This window comes from Bos indicus, chromosome 27 (assembly GCF_029378745.1).
Source record: "Bos indicus isolate NIAB-ARS_2022 breed Sahiwal x Tharparkar chromosome 27, NIAB-ARS_B.indTharparkar_mat_pri_1.0, whole genome shotgun sequence".
Classification (NCBI taxonomy): domain Eukaryota; kingdom Metazoa; phylum Chordata; class Mammalia; order Artiodactyla; family Bovidae; genus Bos; species Bos indicus.
Genome location: NC_091786.1, coordinates 25,028,185 through 25,045,333, shown reverse-complemented (window position 1 = coordinate 25,045,333; position 17,149 = coordinate 25,028,185). Strand labels below are relative to the sequence as shown.

The following is a 17,149-nucleotide window of genomic DNA, read 5'->3' as shown; positions in this document are numbered from 1 at the left end:
TCAAAAAGTTCATAACAGCTCATGGAAAAACCTGAACAAAAGTTTGGCCAACCTAGTATTTACATTAACATGAGGTAATGCTTATATGAAGAACTGTATATTTTCAACAAATGTTATGACATAGGTATTTTTTAAGTTCTTAAATTTTCTTGGAGAGCAATTTCTAACGGCTACATAGATTCTATTATATATGCATGCCAACATTTACTTAACTGTTGGAAATCAGGATGTTTTCAGTTTTCCCAACTGGATATCCTTGGATATGGATATTTGAGGGCCATATCTACCTTTAGAAGAATTCCCCTGGGTAGAATATTTCTTAAGGATTTTTCTACATATTATTAAGTGCCCTGAATGAAATTGTACCAATATTGTATTAGCTGTAATAACCTGAAAGTACCCCATTTTTTCCTATTAATATTGCATGTTAAAACATTTTTTTCTTTTTTTGCTTTTACTTTTTATTATACCTGCATGAAATGATGGATGCTAACTAAACTTATTGTGGTAATCATTCATAATATAAGTCAAACTGTTGTGCTGTACACATTAAATTTATATAGTGATATGTATATGTATAAATTATATCGCAACAAAACCGAAAAAATTATATACACACTGTATGCCAGTTTTATAGGCTAAATATGGTATCCTATTTTAATTTGCATTACTTTGATTACTCTGGAGTTTAAACTATTTTTAAAATATATTCATTACCTATTTGTATTTCTTCTAGTGTAAACTATTTTCCTTGCCTTTAAAAAAATTAGTTTATTCATCATTTGCAAACTGATCTGCAAGAATTCCTTGTATTTGTTTAAATAAAAACCCCATGTTGTATGTGTTGAGAATATTTCCTATTTGTCATTTTCTTTAGCTTATGTTGGCACTTTTTTCCTCCAGTGTATCATGAAATGTCACCTGTGCTCCCAAATTGATTTGAGCTGAACTATTTTACAGTGGGCACAGGTCTTGTCACATTTATCTGTTGAGATGAGTGGTGGCAGGGCCACAGCAGATTTGAGGTGTTAAAGCTGGAGTTTGGGGATTGAACTCTGTAGCACACCTGACTTTTTCAGATATTCCAACACTAATTGTCGAGATTATACATTTTCTCAGTAAATACCCCAATTTTAGTTTTGAAAACAGTCACAAGATAGAATCTGGTTATATTGGTCTGTGTCTTTTTAGATGCTTCTTAAACTGACTTTGAGCAGTTAGATGGCTGGCTGCGGTCAGGAAGGATCCTGGTACCCACTTGAATTACGACTGCTTTTCTGTCTGCTTTTGGCTGGGCAGCCTTGGCCTCAAGCCTCTCTCCTTCTTGCTCTTATTGCATTTCCTTGAAAGGCTGCAAGAATGGAACACACTTTATCATCTTCTCTTTTGTTTCCAGGACTACCCACTTCTCACCCCATCTGCTTTGACAACCGTTTCCTTGAGCATGGTCTGTAACTTGCAGACTCACTTCCAGAAAACAGTTTCTCTGCTAAGAGTGCTTTGGTTTCAAGGAAGAGAAACCAATTCAAGGGTGTTGTAGCAAAAGCTCAGACTCAAGAATGCCAGGCAAGAAATCAAAGTGCTGAAAAACCAAGAATTATGCTCTCTCACTAATATCTGTGGTCGTTTCACTTCTGCCTTTTTCTTTCTTGGTGAACCGGATTTCCTCTGTTCCCAAGTCTCTCTGATAGTCTAAGATAACAGCTCAAGGTTTCCAGTGTAACACCTGGACCCACAGAAAGACTGACTTTCATACTTTTGGTCCTGAATGATAGCAGAATATCTCACCCTAGCATATGCCACTTTGGCATAGTTATTATTTTGAGCTGAAGGCAGTTGAAAAGCAGATATGAGAAAAATCTGTCTTCCCCCCGATTTGCCAACATCCAGTGAAGTTCCTTAAAAAAAAGTCTTTTCTCTGCTTCTTTTCTATTTAATATTTTTTGAGCATGACCAAAATGAACCCTTGTTAATTCATCAAAAATGCTGACAATACTAAGGAAAAGGAGGACACATAGTTTCAAAAGTGTCCCTTCCCTACCAGGAAGGACAAAGGTTAATCCTTGTAGGCAACTTTAGACCCTTATCAATGGAGAAGGTATGGACCTAAATGTTCATAACACACCCTCCCATCACCCACAAGACTGGTCTGCCCTGTACCTTTCTTATGTCTTCAACTGGAGATGCTGTATAAGCCAGCATTCAAAGCCACCGTTTTGAATGACTCCTTTTCCCTTGGGTTTCTCCCATGTATGCGTGCATGTGCTTAGTCACTCCATCGTGTTCCACTCTGCAACCCCATGGATGGTAGCCTGAGGGCTCCTCTGTCCGTGGGGGTTCTCCAGGCAAGAATACTGGAGTGGGTTGCCATGCCCTCCTCCAGGGGATCTTCCCAACCCAGGTATCGAACCCAGGTCTCCCACATTGCAGGTGGATTCTTTGCCGTCTGAGCTCCCAGGGAAGACCTCTCCCATGTATACGTGAGGTATATGTGTTAATAAACTTCTGTTTGCTTTTCTCTTATTAATCTGTCTTTTATTACAGGGTTTTAGCTAAGAACACAGAAGTAGAGGGGAAATTGTTTTTCCTCCCCTACAAAGCTCAATGGGTATGATAAAGCTCCAGTAATCTAATTGGTTTATTTTGGGGCACAATGTCATTTAATTTGTACATCATGTTAAACTTTTTTAAACAAAAATTTATTTTTAAAGCACCAAAGTAAGAAAAAAAGAATAAATTTAATATTCTGCACTAGAACATTACCCAAACTCCTAATATATAAACTTAATACTCTTCATTTTGAAAATGTAAAGTACATGTTAATGTAACAGCCTTCAAGAACTGCAAGACCATCCCTTGTGGCTGAGCTGGTAAAGAATCCACCTGCAATGCAGGAGACTTGGGTTGGGAAGATCCCTTGGAGAAGGGAAAGGCTACCCACTCCAATATTCTGGCCTGGATAATTCCATGGACTGTATAGTCCATGGGGCTGCAAAGAGTCAGGCACAATTGAGTGACTTTCACCTTCTTTTGTCTCTGAAGAGCCATTGTGGTGCAAGGACAAAGGGACGAAATTGAGACATCTGCTAGACTTCCATCAAATCTGCTCTGAAAATTTTGAAATAGACAATATCTTTGTAACTGATGAGAGGTCCTTGGCTTTTGAAGACTGTCTTAATCAGCAGTAGACAATGCTTTATTTTTATACCTTGACAAAGACAACAGAGACAGAAGCCTCCTCAAATTATCTCGTATCCAGGCACAGTGCACAGTCTTACATAAGTATGTGCTGAATTAATATTGACCGACCAAGTTATGACCGACCATGATGCTTGTTTCATGACGTGCCATCATCCCTATTGTTTGTGCACCATTTTTCCAAGTTACGTCACCATTTCTCCAAGTTACGTCACCATTTCACGTTATAAAGTGGAGCAGGTAGGGAGTCATGTTTTATTGTTCTACAGAAGAGTAAATAGAAACTTTTTTTAGAATGCAAGAGTAATGAAGTATCAGGAAGAATATAAATGGTGACTTTGGCTTCCTTGTCTTTTAATAAATACATGAATTTATTATGTTGTTGTTGTTTAGTAGCTAAGTCATGTCCGACTCTTTGTGACCCCATGGACTGCAGCATCCAGGCTTCCCTGTCCTTCACTATGTCCCTTCACTATTACTTTTATTATAATGATCATCAAAATTACAGTTCTTTGAGGACTTCAGATTTGTGATGCTATGCTGTGCTTTATATTATGTGTTATGGTAGACTTTATTTCTACTATGTCATGGTAGACTGAGTTTATATTTTAGAAATATAATGTTTCTCAAGGAAGAAGCAACATCCCAGATGTCATTTATTTAAAAGCCAGCAGTTAACTAAATTTGTTTTTTAAATGGGAAATACTTTGCAAAACTGTGCAGAGAGAAGGACGATCTGAAACCATTTGTCTCTGTCACTGAATCTCACGAACATTTCAGACCAGTAACTAAGACTCCACTGCCACGGCTATGCAGCTTGTGCACTGCACATACCACCCTTGGAGGCAGGGACCAGAAGCTGAAACCACATGATTCTCCTAGGTCTAGCAGGGTGGTGCACTGTTCCACTTTTCACAAAGGCACACCATATGGTGGCTCCCTGTCCATGGCTTACCTTCCACCTGAGGCACTAAATTTGGGGGGAACAAACTCTGCTCCCCATCCTCCCCACCTGGTGCTCAAAGTGCCAAGTGAGCTATGGTTAGTTTCATTTGTCGTAACTACTTAACATGTTTTTCATTTATCCTTCACTGGAATGATTTTCCTCCATTTTCTCATAAAGAGGATGTTTGCACCAGGATTGGGGGTGGTGTGATGTGTTTGGGGAGAATGCTATTTACAGACCCCTGGGGCAAGTTCTGGAATTCTAGGTAACATTGCTGCAAATCCTTTGACTCTCAGTGAAATTGCCTAGATCCTGCAGACGATCTTCAGCTGAAAGTACTTCCAACGGATGCTAAAAATACATTGCAGTTTATTTTCCTCAGTAGGGAGCATATGTGTTCCCACTTGACCTGGAAACACAAAGAGATCCAATGTTAAATTTAATGCTGCCTATTCCAAGATAAATTTGTTTTCTGGAGAGCAAGGGAAAGAAAAAACAACACCCATATTGATATAATTTTTCTTTTGCTCTCTGGGGGAGACAGTGCCTTGAACACATTTTTTATGTTCCCTGTTGGTAAATGACCATTCTCAGACTTCCTAGCCATTGCTGATATAAACTGGCTTGTATACAAATCAGATGGAGAGTCCAAGGCAGATTTATTAAATATGGGGAAAGCGGGGGAGATGGGGTGAGGAAAGTTTGATTTTTTTTTTCCTACCCAAACAAAAATGTCAGATTCTTTGTATCTAATCTTAGCTTGATAATTCAGGTTTCCATCGTTTTCTTTCTTTCTTTTAATGCTCTTCTTAAAAGACAGAATCTGAAATGCCCTCTAATTGAAGTATAGATTTAATGGACATTTACATTAAATCCTTTCTCTCTAAAACAAAAAGCAAACAAATCAAACACAACTACGGATGGTGTAGAGATTCTGTTTCCTGCTGTAACACTGAATAACAGATGTTCAATCCAGTTCTTGTAGTTTGGGGATACTGTTTGTTTAGAGCTTTGGGTTGCCCAATATGACTTTCTTCAATATTGTAAGAGCAAAGTTCAGTTTCTACTGAAGATGAAGTGTCAGGCCTGCTCTCCAGCTGGTACCACTCTCTGCAGCTTTAAATACACTGTCTGCTGACGGTGAACTGAGACGCATCCCCCTCTCCCCCTGCCCAACCCCCTAAGAAACAGAACAGCGAATAAACATGAGCTTTGGACTCTGCCTTGTTTTGAGTCTCGATTTTGCCACTCATTAATTCTGTCCATCTGTAAAATGAGGATGATGATGGACCTGCTGTTCAAGGCTGTTGTGAAGGTTAAATGTAATACTATGTGAAACTCATATAGCACAGTGCCTGAGTACGTAGAAAATCTTGAATCCATGTTAGCTATTATTACCAGTGATGATTCTCAGATACGCCAGTTAGTTGTGCCCAGTATTAAAGAGTTAATCGACACCTCCTCGAAGATCCACTTCCTGAACTGACCCACATCAGTTCTTAAGGCTTGATTTCTAGCTTCTTCTTTGGGATAAGCCTAAAACCTTTTACAGAGGCATCGCTTCCTTTGTCCTCTCTGTTTTTTTCCCTTGATTTCTTCCTCTAACAAAACTAAGACAAGAAGGGTATTGTTGTTGTTTAGTCACTAAGTCATGTCTGACTTTTGCAATCCCATGGACTGTAGCCCAGAGGGTCCTCTGTCCATGGGATTTCCCAGGCAAGAATTCCAGAGTGGGTTGCCATTTTCTCTTCCAGGGGATCTTCCTGACCCAGGGATGGAACCTGTATCTCCTGCATTGTAGGTGGATTCTTTATGGATGAGCCACTGGGAAGTCCCAGGAAGGATATAGTCTGATGAAAATCATGGAAGTGGATTTTCCCTTATGACCTTTAATCAGATAGGAGACAGCATTTTTGTTATTGTTTATTTAAAGCAAAATATTCACTGGATCTAAATTGTAGGAAAGGAGAAATGTGGGAAGCCCTTTCCCTCTTGGCATGATAAAGACAGCATGTACTGGGGCCCTCCAGACTTCAAGGAGACAACTAAGTTAAATCCCCTCATTGCCCATCCTTGGGTCTCATTTACACTGAAGTCTTAAGGAGTAGCCGCGTTTCCTTTTGAGACTAGATAGGTACGTTTGATAGTCCTAATATAGTTAGAACCTCAAGCCCATGAATGTCTTTTCTGATGAGTTAATAAGCATTTACAGGCCTGCCTCAGAGCTGCAGTGGGTTCAGTTCCCGACCACAGCAGTAAAGCAAATGTCACACACATTTTGGTTTCACCGTGGATATGAAAGTTATGTTTCCACTATACTGTAGTCTATTAAGTGTGCAATAGCATTATGTCTACAAATAGTGTACAGATCTCTTCTTCTCCTGTACAAGGAAAATGTAATTTATGTCAGAAATAATGGTTCAAGTGAATGGGCTGTGTAGGTGTTCATTGGTGAATTTAGACTAAATAGGAAGTGATGTAAATTATACTTATTACACTGCTGGGAAATATATTAAATCCAGACAGCATTCAGACAATGCACAAGGAACTCATTGTGTTGAAGGAAATCAGGCAGCTTTGGTGGGAAGACAATGTACTATATGGTATGAAAACCATCGGTGGCCACTTGGGACTGAAATAACTTTTTAGGGAGTATGATTTTGTTCTAACACTGAAATATTTTTCTTTTTTGATAAAGCACCGAGCTATTCTAGTCTTTTTTTAAACTAATTTTTATTGGAGTATGGGTGCTTTACAATGTGGTGTTAGTTTCTGCTGCACAGCAAAGTGAGCCAGTTATACACATACATTATGTGTGTGTGCTCAGTCGTATCTGACTCTTTGCAACCCTATGGACTATAGACCACTAGGCTTCTCTGTCCAAAGAATTTCCCAGGCAAGAATACTGGAGAAAGTTGCCATTTCCTCCTCCAGGGGATCTTTCTGACCCAGGGATCGGACTCACATCTCCTGCATTGCAGGTGGATTCTTTACCGTTGAGCCATCAGGGAAAGCCATATACATACATATATCCCCTCTTTTTTAGATTTTCTTCCCATTTAGGTTGCCATAGGGCATGGAGTAAAGTTCCCTGTGCTATACAGTATGTTCTCATACCTTAATTAAAAAAGTACTTTATTGTTAAAAAAATGCTAACCATCATCCAAGCCTTCAGCAAGTCATAATCTTTTTGCTGATGGAGGGTCTTGCCCTGATGTTGATGGCTGCTGACTAATCAGGGTGGTGGTTGCTGAAGGCTGGGGTGGCTGTGACAATTTCTTAAAATAAGACAACAGTGAAGGTTGCCAAATCAGTTGACTCTTCCTTTCACTTAACACTTTGAGGCTATTGTAAAGCTATTGAATAATAATTTCAATATTATTGTGTTTCAGGGAGGCCTGAGGAGAAGGAGGGAGATGGGGAAAGAGCTGGTCATTGGAACACTCAAAATATGCACATTTATTACGTTTACCATCTTATATGAGTACTTGCCCTGAAATACTTACGAGAGTAACATCAAGCATTGCTGATCACCATAACAGATATAATAATAATTAAGTCTGGAATAGTGCATGGATTACCAGAAAGTGACTCGGAGACATGAAGTGAACAAATGCTGTAGGAAAAATGGTGCTCAAGGCAAGGATGCCACAAATCTTCAATTTGTAAAAAATGCAGTATCTGCAATGCACAATAAAGTGCAATAAAACGAGGTCAGCCTAAGTAAATACAGAAGTAAATAATACAGAACTATTTTGAAAGTCTAAAATAGCTGAAGCAAGTAAAATCCTGCATTTCTGTTAAGCTGCGTATTCTGAACTCTTGAAAGGTAAAGGGAGAGCAAGATAAAGACGAAGTAGGTTCAGTAACTATACTAGTTCCCTAGGATTGCCCTGGTTTTAGGTATAGAACATCTCCTGTCCTGGAACACCCCTCAGTCTTGTGCACCCTGGGACATTTGGTCACCCTAAAATAAAGACCTCAGTTGTGGTTGGTGAAATTAAAATTTAGTGCCAAGGGTACTTAGATGATTTTTTCCAAAGTATGCATCTTTAATATAAATAGAATAATATTTAAAAAAACTCCATAAAAACCCTAATGACTACTTGCCGAGGAAGCTCTCCATATATAAGTGAATCCCGGACAGTTGTCCATGCAGTTATAGCGGTTCATTTGGTAGCACTTACTCTAATGGCAAACTTTTTTTTCCTAAAAGGAAATAATTAGCCTTTAGGGCATTCTTTTGGAAATCCAAATCTTAACACGACACCAAATATCCTACAGGAGAAGAAAGGAGAGTTTCCAAAGGAAACTGCTTAACACCTTCAGCGATGGGAAGTCAAGGAAAGGAAAGGGGAGGTGACCGTCCAGAGAGCAGAGCTGGGGACAGGTGGTGATGGGAGCCAGGTGACTGGGCCCAAGGAGGGACCAGGGGAGGGGCTGCAGACAGCTGGGCACCCCTTTGGTAAGATATGTGACAGGGAAAGGAAGTAAACCGAGGAGCCAGTAGCTGGGGGGTTTGACAGTCAAGAAAAAATCTGTCAAGATGGAGGAAAGTGTGTCAAAGACAGCACAAAAGAAACCAGGGATGGAAAGCTTACTTGGAGCTTGTTGCTACCAAGAGGAGAGGACCCCTGATACCTGGGCCATTCAGATCGTTACTGACAAATATTTTAATGGAAGATTCTGGCCCATGTGCCCAGGGTCCTCCCTTCTGGCTTACCATATCTTTTAAGGCCCAGCTCAAGACTCCTCCTCTTCACATGTGGTCTCCCGTGCCTTTAAATGACTTGTGCCCTCGCAGAGGGTCTGGACTCGGGGCAAGCCAGTTGCAGTCATATGGCAGCAGCTAAAATGAAAACATTGTCAGAATAAGAAAGACAGGATAAATGTCAAGGCTTTAGAAAGTTGATAGCTTCAGGCCATGACATTGGGTAAATATCCAAGCAAGAAAACTTCAAGTAATCAAAGTTGCTTTTCTCCAAGCAGAGATTGTTCTCAACTTTTAGGAAAACCCCAACACATGCAGGGCCACCTAGTATTGGCAGAGTCTGGGGCAAAAGTACCAACAGAGGCCCATCTATATAATACCTAATCTTAAACGAGCTACCTCAGGCCAACAAGCGTGGTATACCCACCTCCCTCTCTCCTAATCTGGGCTCTACCCAGCACAGCGAGGGCCCTTTGGGCTCAAGGACAATCAAGCTCCATCCACACCGTGAGGATGTGCACATCAACAACTCCTGAATGACGGTGAAATGTTGCCTGCTTTCTCCAAGCAGGCTTCAGGGTGTTTGCACTGGGCATTCAGGGTCCTTCATATCGAGTGTGTTCTAGAAGGCTGATGGACCATGTCCATCAACCTCTTGGCCCATCAGAAACTTTACAGCAGGTGGTAGAACGTCACAAGAGGAGGACCAGCTTGTGTGCCAAGGCCAGGATCCTTCTTGCCCGAGTTTAATAACTATACTAGACACACTACCTTTTTTCCAGTTATATTTGATCATTGCATTCTCCTGATCTGACTTTCAAAGAACTCATGGACAAAACTTTACAGTAAGGCTCCCCACAGTATTGAATGCAACAGCTCAAGCAGGCTGAAGGGCCCAGAAAGAATGTTCTGTTGAGAAAACTCATCCACACCAGGCTGTGGTGCTCCAGTGAGAGGCCCCAGACAGGGTATTCTCTGGTTCTATCCACCTTTGTCAGATAAAGCAAATTACATATTATCTCCTGGCAAAGGAAAAACAGAGTTCTCAAAGACATTTGAGATGGAAGTGTAATATTCTGATGCTTTCTAAAAGGGAGCAGTTTAGCCTGGGTTATTATCACACCCAGAACACTTCAGTTTACCCCAAGTTGGGCAGGAAGCTGATGCCTTCTCCAGTTCATCTTCCCCAGGAGATAAAGCCCAGAGAAATTGGGTCTGACTTAAGAATACCTTGAAGGTGATACACTCTGGGGAATAACCCCACAAGACCCCCTTGACTATTCACTCCATGGAATTCTCCAGGCCAAATATTGGAATGGGTAGCTGTTCCCTTTTCCAGGGGATATTCCCAACCCAGGGATTGAACCCAGGTCTCCCACATTGCAGGTGCATTATTTACCAACTGAGCCATCAGGAAAGCCCTAAGAATATCTTGAAGGTGATACACTCAGGGGAATAACCCCACAAGGGGAGTTAGCACACCTGGCTTTTCCCTTTTACATGGCTGGCCAATTGAGAGGTTGCTTTACTTGGGCCTGTTTGCATCTCTGTGAACAGAAGGGTTGGCCTAGGTGATCTCGAATTTTCCTCCTCCGGGGCGGGCGGGAGGGTATGAGGAATTCTTGAGCAATTTGGTCTTCCAGGAAGCCCTGCAGGGTGAACACAGCTCACTTGCATCCTGTTAAGGTACTTGGGGCCTCTGGGATCCACCTGGCTCTGGGAGCATCCTTCAGTTACAGACTGTACCACTCCAGGCTTGTTAACCCTCTAGGGGATAGATTTCCAGTTTCAGATGTTCAGTCACTCTCTTTGAAGAGACAGACGTTTACTACTCAAATACCTGCACCGAATCTGGGTCTCCAGATAACAGCAATGTCATGTGTAGAGGAGAGCCATGACTGTTAACTGGCGCAATTAACCAATGAAATTTGGTTTTGCATCTCTGAAAACTCTTTGCTTTATTATTAGCTAAGCTGGGGGCAGTAATGGAGGTGGTATTCGCGGGCCTGATAGATTTCAAGGTTTGGGTAAATTCTGAAGAAATTATTCACTTAGTATAGACGTGATCCCAAAGAAACTGCCTCACTTAAATAAAATAAATCTTCAAGTTGAGCACTGGGCTGCAGATTTTGCTTGAAACAGCTTTCATTTTCTTGAACCTACAGCATAAGGAGTACTGTATAGTTGAGATACAGTATTTGTTCTGTATTTGGCTGTTGGGAGGATGAATAGAATACCCTGGACAAAACAATGCCTGGCACCCCTTGCTTCACCCTCCAATTAGGCCAGCAGGGATCCAGCTCAGAGCCTCCCCCAGGGGAGTGGAGAACGTCTGTCTCTGTTGATCTGGCACAAAATAGGGCCTCAATAAATATTTACCAAGTGAATGAATGGTTGCCTGCTTTTCTCCTTCTTTTGTTTAGTCACACTGTCTTTTTAATCTCCTACAATAAATCCCAGGGCCCTCCATGGGCCAGTTCTACTAGGGTGTGGATGTAGGATGAGTGGAAGAGGTAAGGGAGATGAGGGATGAGTAAGGGAGGCCAGGGATGAGTAAGGGAGGCCAGGGATGAGTAAGGGAGGCCAGGGATTCGACGCGCGAGCGAAAAAGAGTAAGATATCCTTAGAGGTGCAGGGCCAACAAAGAGCCGGACGCAGGCGAACCCAAGCTGGAGCACCCAGGGATCCGGATCTGCAGCGGGGACGGGCCCCACCCGGGGCATCTCCCGCCCAGCGCTGTGCACGGTGCTGGCCTGCACCGGCGACGCGCCCCCAGCCCGCACCCGGCGCCGGTCCTTGGCCACCGCCCCCGGGGCGGTGCCGGGAACACGCGGCGCCTCCGCCGGTCACGTGGGGCCGCTCCGCCGGGCGGCGCTGCTGCTTCCCGATCTCGCCCTCCCCGTGCTGGGGACGCGGCTCGCGCTCCCGCCCGAGCCCGGGGAAGCGGAGAGTAGGCGGCGGCGGCGGCCCGGCCCTGCGCCCGCATGATGCCCGTGGCGGAGCCGGGCGCCACCGTCCTCGTGGAGCTCGCGCAGGCTACGATGCTGCGGGCCGCGGGGCCGCGGCGGCGAGGGTAGCGGGGCGGCAGTCGGCCCCGAGGCGCCGGAGGCGGGCGAAGTGGGAGGAGGAGCGGCAGGCATCCTCCGCGGCGCGGCGGGCGGGCGGCGGCCCTGCTGCCCCGGCGCGCCCCTGGCCCGGGAGCCCGGAGAATGCGAGCTGCGCTCCCCGCCTGCCGCCGCCTCTCCCCGCGCCGTGCGCCCGGCGCCCAACGGAGCTGCTCGCGTCGCCGCCGCCCCCCAGCTGCGGGCACCCGGCCGCTGGCTGCGCTAGGACCCGCCGCCGCGGGCTGCCGAGGGCCGGTGGGAAGGGAGGAACGGGAGCGAAAGGGCCCCGGAGACTGGCGCCCGCCGGGGCGCAGCGCGGCATGTAGCTGCGGGCTCCCGCGCGAGGGTGTCGGCCCGGGGCCCCGCCATGGCAGGGACGGACAGCGGGAACCTGAAGACGGTGAGGCTGTGGCGGGACGCCGCCCTGCGCGCCAGGAAGCTGCGGAGCAACCTGCGCCAGCTTACCCTCAGCTCGGCCGGGGGCTGCCCGGGAACCGACCAGCTCGACTCCCCTGACGCCCCCCAGCTCCTGCTCCCGGCCAACATCGGGGACATTGAGGTGCTGAACCTGGGGAACAACGGCCTGGAGGAGGTGCCCGACGGGCTGGGCTCGGCGCTGGGCAGCCTCCGTGTCCTGGTCCTGCGCCGGAACCGCTTTGCCCAGCTGCCCCAGGCAGTGGCCGAGCTGGGACACCACCTCACGGAGCTGGACGTGAGCCACAACCGGCTGAGCGTCCTGGGCGCGGAGGCGGTGGGCGCCCTGCGCGAGCTGCGGAAGCTCAACCTCAGCCACAACCAGCTCCCTGCCCTGCCAGCCCAGCTGGGTGCGCTGGTCCACCTGGAAGAGCTGGACGTCAGCTTCAACCGGCTGGCGCACCTGCCCGACTCCTTCGCCGGCCTCTCTCGCCTGCGCACCCTCGACGTGGACCATAACCAGCTCACGGCTTTTCCCCGGCAGCTCCTGCAGCTGGTGGCCCTGGAGGAGCTGGACGTGTCCAGCAATCGGCTGCGGGGCCTCCCCGAGGATATCAGTGCCCTGCGTGCCCTCAAGATCCTCTGGCTGAGTGGGGCTGAGCTTGGCACCCTGCCGAGCGGTTTCTGCGAGCTGGCCAGCCTGGAGAGCCTCATGCTGGACAACAACGGGCTTCGGGCTCTGCCCGCCCAGTTCAGCCGCCTGCAGCGACTCAAAATGCTCAATCTCTCCTCCAACCTCCTGGAGGAGTTCCCGGCCGCCCTGCTGCCCCTGGCTGGCCTGGAGGAGCTCTACCTTAGTCGCAACCAGCTCACCTCGGTGCCATCCCTGATCTCGGGCCTGGGCCGTCTTCTCACCCTGTGGCTGGATAACAACCGGATCCGCTACCTGCCCGATTCCATCGTCGAGCTCACCGGCCTGGAGGAGCTTGTCCTGCAGGGGAACCAGATCGCCGTGCTGCCAGACAACTTTGGCCAGCTCTCCCGCGTGGGCCTGTGGAAGATCAAGGACAACCCTCTGATCCAGCCCCCCTACGAGGTCTGTATGAAGGGGATCCCGTACATCGCCGCCTACCAGAAGGAGCTGGCTCATTCCCAGCCGGCGGTCCAGCCGCGCCTCAAACTGCTTCTGATGGGTCAGAAGGCGGCAGGAAAGACCCTTCTCCGGCACTGCCTCACTGAGGACAGAGTGGAGGGGAAGCTTGGAGGAGGGGGCCAGGAGAAGACCTACCCGCCTTCACCGCCTCCCGGGAGCAAGGGCATCGAGGTGACCAGCTGGACGGCGGATGCGTCCCGGGGCCTGCGGTTCATCGTGTATGACCTAGCCGGGGATGAACGCTACGAGGTGATCCAGCCCTTCTTCCTCTCCCCAGGGGCCCTGTACGTGCTGGTGGTGAACTTGGCCACCTACGAGCCACTCCGCTTTCCCACCACCGTGGGCTCTTTCTTGCATCGGGTGGGGGCCCGGGTGCCCCACGCCGTGGTGTGCATCGTGGGCACCCACGCTGACCTGTGCGGGGAGCAGGAGCTGGAGGAGAAGTGTCTGGACATCCACCGCCAGATCGCCCTGCAGGAGAAGCACGACGCCGAGGGGCTGAGCCGTCTGGCCCAGGTGGTGGACGAGGCGCTGGCCCGGGACTTTGAGCTCCGCTCCGCCAGCCCTCACGCGGCCTACTACGGGGTGTCGGACAAGAACCTTCGGCGGCGCAAGGCCCACTTCCAGTACCTGCTCAACCACCGGCTGCAGATCCTCTCGCCAGTGCTGCCGGTCAGCTGCCGGGACCCGCGCCAGTTACAGCGCCTGCGCGACAAACTGCTCTCTGTGGCCGAGCACCGCGAAATCTTCCCCAACTTACACCGCGTGCTGCCGCGGTCCTGGCAGGTGCTGGAGGAGCTGCACTTTCAGCCCCCGCAGGCGCAGCGGCTCTGGCTCAGCTGGTGGGACTCGGCTCGGCTGGGGCTGCAGGCCGGGCTGACCGAGGACCGGCTGCAGAGCGCCCTCTCCTACCTGCACGAGAGCGGCAAGCTGCTGTACTTCGAGGACAGCCCGGCCCTCAAGGAGCACGTCTTCCACAACCTTTCCCGCCTCATCGACATCCTCAACGTCTTCTTCCAGAGGGACCCTTCCTTGCTACTGCACAAGCTGCTCCTGGGGACCAGCGGCGAGGCCGAGGCCGAGGGCCGGGCTGAAAGCTCCCCGCTGATGGCGCCGCCCGCCCCGAGCCAGGACGCGCTTCGGGCCACCCAGCTCCATCACTACGTGGAGGGCTTTCTGCTGCACGGGCTCCTGCCAGCCCACGTCATCCGGTTGCTGCTGAAGCCTCACGTCCAAGCTCAGCAGGACCTGCAGCTGCTGCTGGAGCTGCTGGAGAAGATGGGACTCTGTTATTGCCTCAACAAAGCCAAGGGCAAGCCCCTGAATGGGTCCACGGCGTGGTACAAGTTCCCCTGCTACGTGCAGAACGAGGTACCGCATGCGGAAGCCTGGATTAACGGGACCAACCTGGCCGGGCAGTCCTTTGTGGCTGAGCAGCTGCAGATTGAATACAGTTTCCCCTTCACCTTTCCACCCGGCTTGTTCGCCCGCTACAGCGTCCAGATCAACAACCACGTGGTGCACAGGTCGGATGGCAAACTTCAGATCTTCGCCTACAGGGGGAAAGTCCCGGTGGTGGTGAGCTACAGACCTGCCAAGGGGGTCCTGCAGCCGGACACCCTGTCCATTGCCAGCCACGCATCCTTACCGAACATATGGACGGCATGGCAAGCCATAACCCCCTTGGTAGAGGAACTGAATGTCCTACTTCAGGAATGGCCTGGACTGCACTACACCGTGCACATTCTCTGTTCTAAGTGCCTTAAGAGAGGGTCGCCTAATCCACACGCTTTCCCAGGTAAGAGGTCAGAGGGACCTGGTTCTTCTGCGGGGTGTCTTAATATGCATTTGGGGAAGATGTTTGTTTCTCCTGTGTTAGACTGTTTGCTTAATCTCACCTGCTTCCCAGCAAAGCTTTTCGAGGTAAATAGAGGGGAATTGGCGACCAGAAAGAGGCAGTCAGTATGTGAACAATATGAAATACAGTCCTTAGGATTCTACTCTTCTAGAAGAAAGACTTCTGAAGTGGGTTCTGGTCCAAACATTTTGGATCACCTTTTCCGTCTTCCCAGTTCAGTCCGCCTTTCCTGGAAGGAAATTTCAAATGGTTGCACAGCAGATGGGTGGTGTCTGATGTTGAGTCATGGGCTGTAATGCTTGTTAGACACATATCCAAGGGGTGCTCCAAATTTGAAATATCTGTCATCATATTCTTTTGTTTACGTTCAGACTGTGACCATAATGTAGAAATTATTGCACCATTTTCTTAAACTCCAGAGAAGAATGTTTTGTAATCAGGGTGAATGATGATTAGTAAAGACAAAAATGTCAGTCTGTAAGGCGTGACTCAGTTCTGGGATCTCTGTTTCACCCAGTACACTCTGGGGCATGAAAGATTACTGAAATCTCTAAGGGGAGTTTTGGGGGTATTTCCTGGTAATTTTGTGCTTTACCGACATCTTGAAGCCTGGTTTTGGTTAAGTGTTAGAGAGTGGAGCTTTATGGAAGTGCTTTGTAAGAAATGGAATGGATAAGAAACTGACAAGTTTTGTGTTTTTTTTCCCCTCTCTTTGGGGAGTGTTTTCCAGAAGACTTTTTTTTTTTCCCCTAATGTTTTAGGTGAGTGGAAGAATTCCAAAACTAGGGGGATTTTGTGAGCCTGGTTAATTGGTATACTAAGTGTCTGAGAATGGGTCCATTTATTTGGAACTCTTCTCTAAACAGCTCTGATTTTTGTGGTGCTGGCTTGGTTAACAACATTCAAAGTGTCCTAAGGACAAACCCAATGATAGCATCATTGCCAGTGTCTCCCCTCGGTCCCCCCCAGAGTACATTGGGGCGGTGATGAAATGGAAGACTGCATGCCACAGTCATCTTTGTCCTAGTCTGAATGCTGCTTATGATAGTATCGGGAAGGAATTGGACACCAATATTTCTGAAGGTAGCATCTCCCTGTTGCCCTAGATCTAGGCTGAGTGTAATTCTTCAGCTTGAGAAAAGCTACCATATCCAGTTACCAGTCAGTTGAACCTCCATTCTCTGTATTATCTAGTGTCTCATCAGTTTTGTGACTTGGTAGCCTCTTCAGTTTTATGTTTGCCATCGTCTTTTATGCATGAAAGCAAACTACTTCTTTATTGTGCCACTAAATTGAAGAAGGAGGTTAAGGGTTACATATTCACAGAGCAGATTATTGAAAGAGCTACGTAAAGGCAGTTGTTAATGCAAAGATGGAACATTAATAAAACTGATGTTATTAACAACAAAGGGAAAGACAGAAATTATTGAACAAGTAAGGATCTGTGTAGAGGAATTCCAAGAACTTTGAAGAGTAAACAATGAGGCTGAATTTTTTTTCTAACCTCAGCTCTTTATTTTTTAAGTCCACAAACAAGCTCGCCTCCAGATGCAGAAAGGACCCCCCCCCCATTCTCCTATTGTTGTTTTGCCTTTTTGTCTTTCAAAGGAGGTTCACCTGGTTTACAATCCATCTGTAGGGAAAAGGATTCAACGTAAAAAGCAATTAAATGGTTGAAAATTGTCAGAATATCTTAAATACTGAGTAGGAAAAAATCATCAGCTTTTTTTATAATATGGACTAAACCTTTCTGTCTTATTTATGG

General features: G+C 47.2%; 1 protein-coding gene across 3 annotated transcripts in view; it reads left to right on the top strand.

Annotated features, from left to right (window-relative positions):
• The first annotated feature begins 11,803 nt into the window (after positions 1-11,803).
• MFHAS1 (multifunctional ROCO family signaling regulator 1) overlaps positions 11,804-17,149 on the top strand; it is a 112,729-nt gene continuing 107,383 nt past the window's right edge. Inside the window, exon 1 of one of the 3 annotated variants that reach the window (XM_070781315.1) lies at positions 11,804-15,324. In XM_070781315.1, the coding sequence (XP_070637416.1) occupies positions 12,327-15,324 (2,998 nt within the window). In that variant the 5' untranslated portion in view covers positions 11,804-12,326. The remainder of the gene's footprint in view (positions 15,325-17,149) is intronic. The other 2 variants (XM_070781314.1, XM_019953516.2) reach the window with 2 other exon arrangements.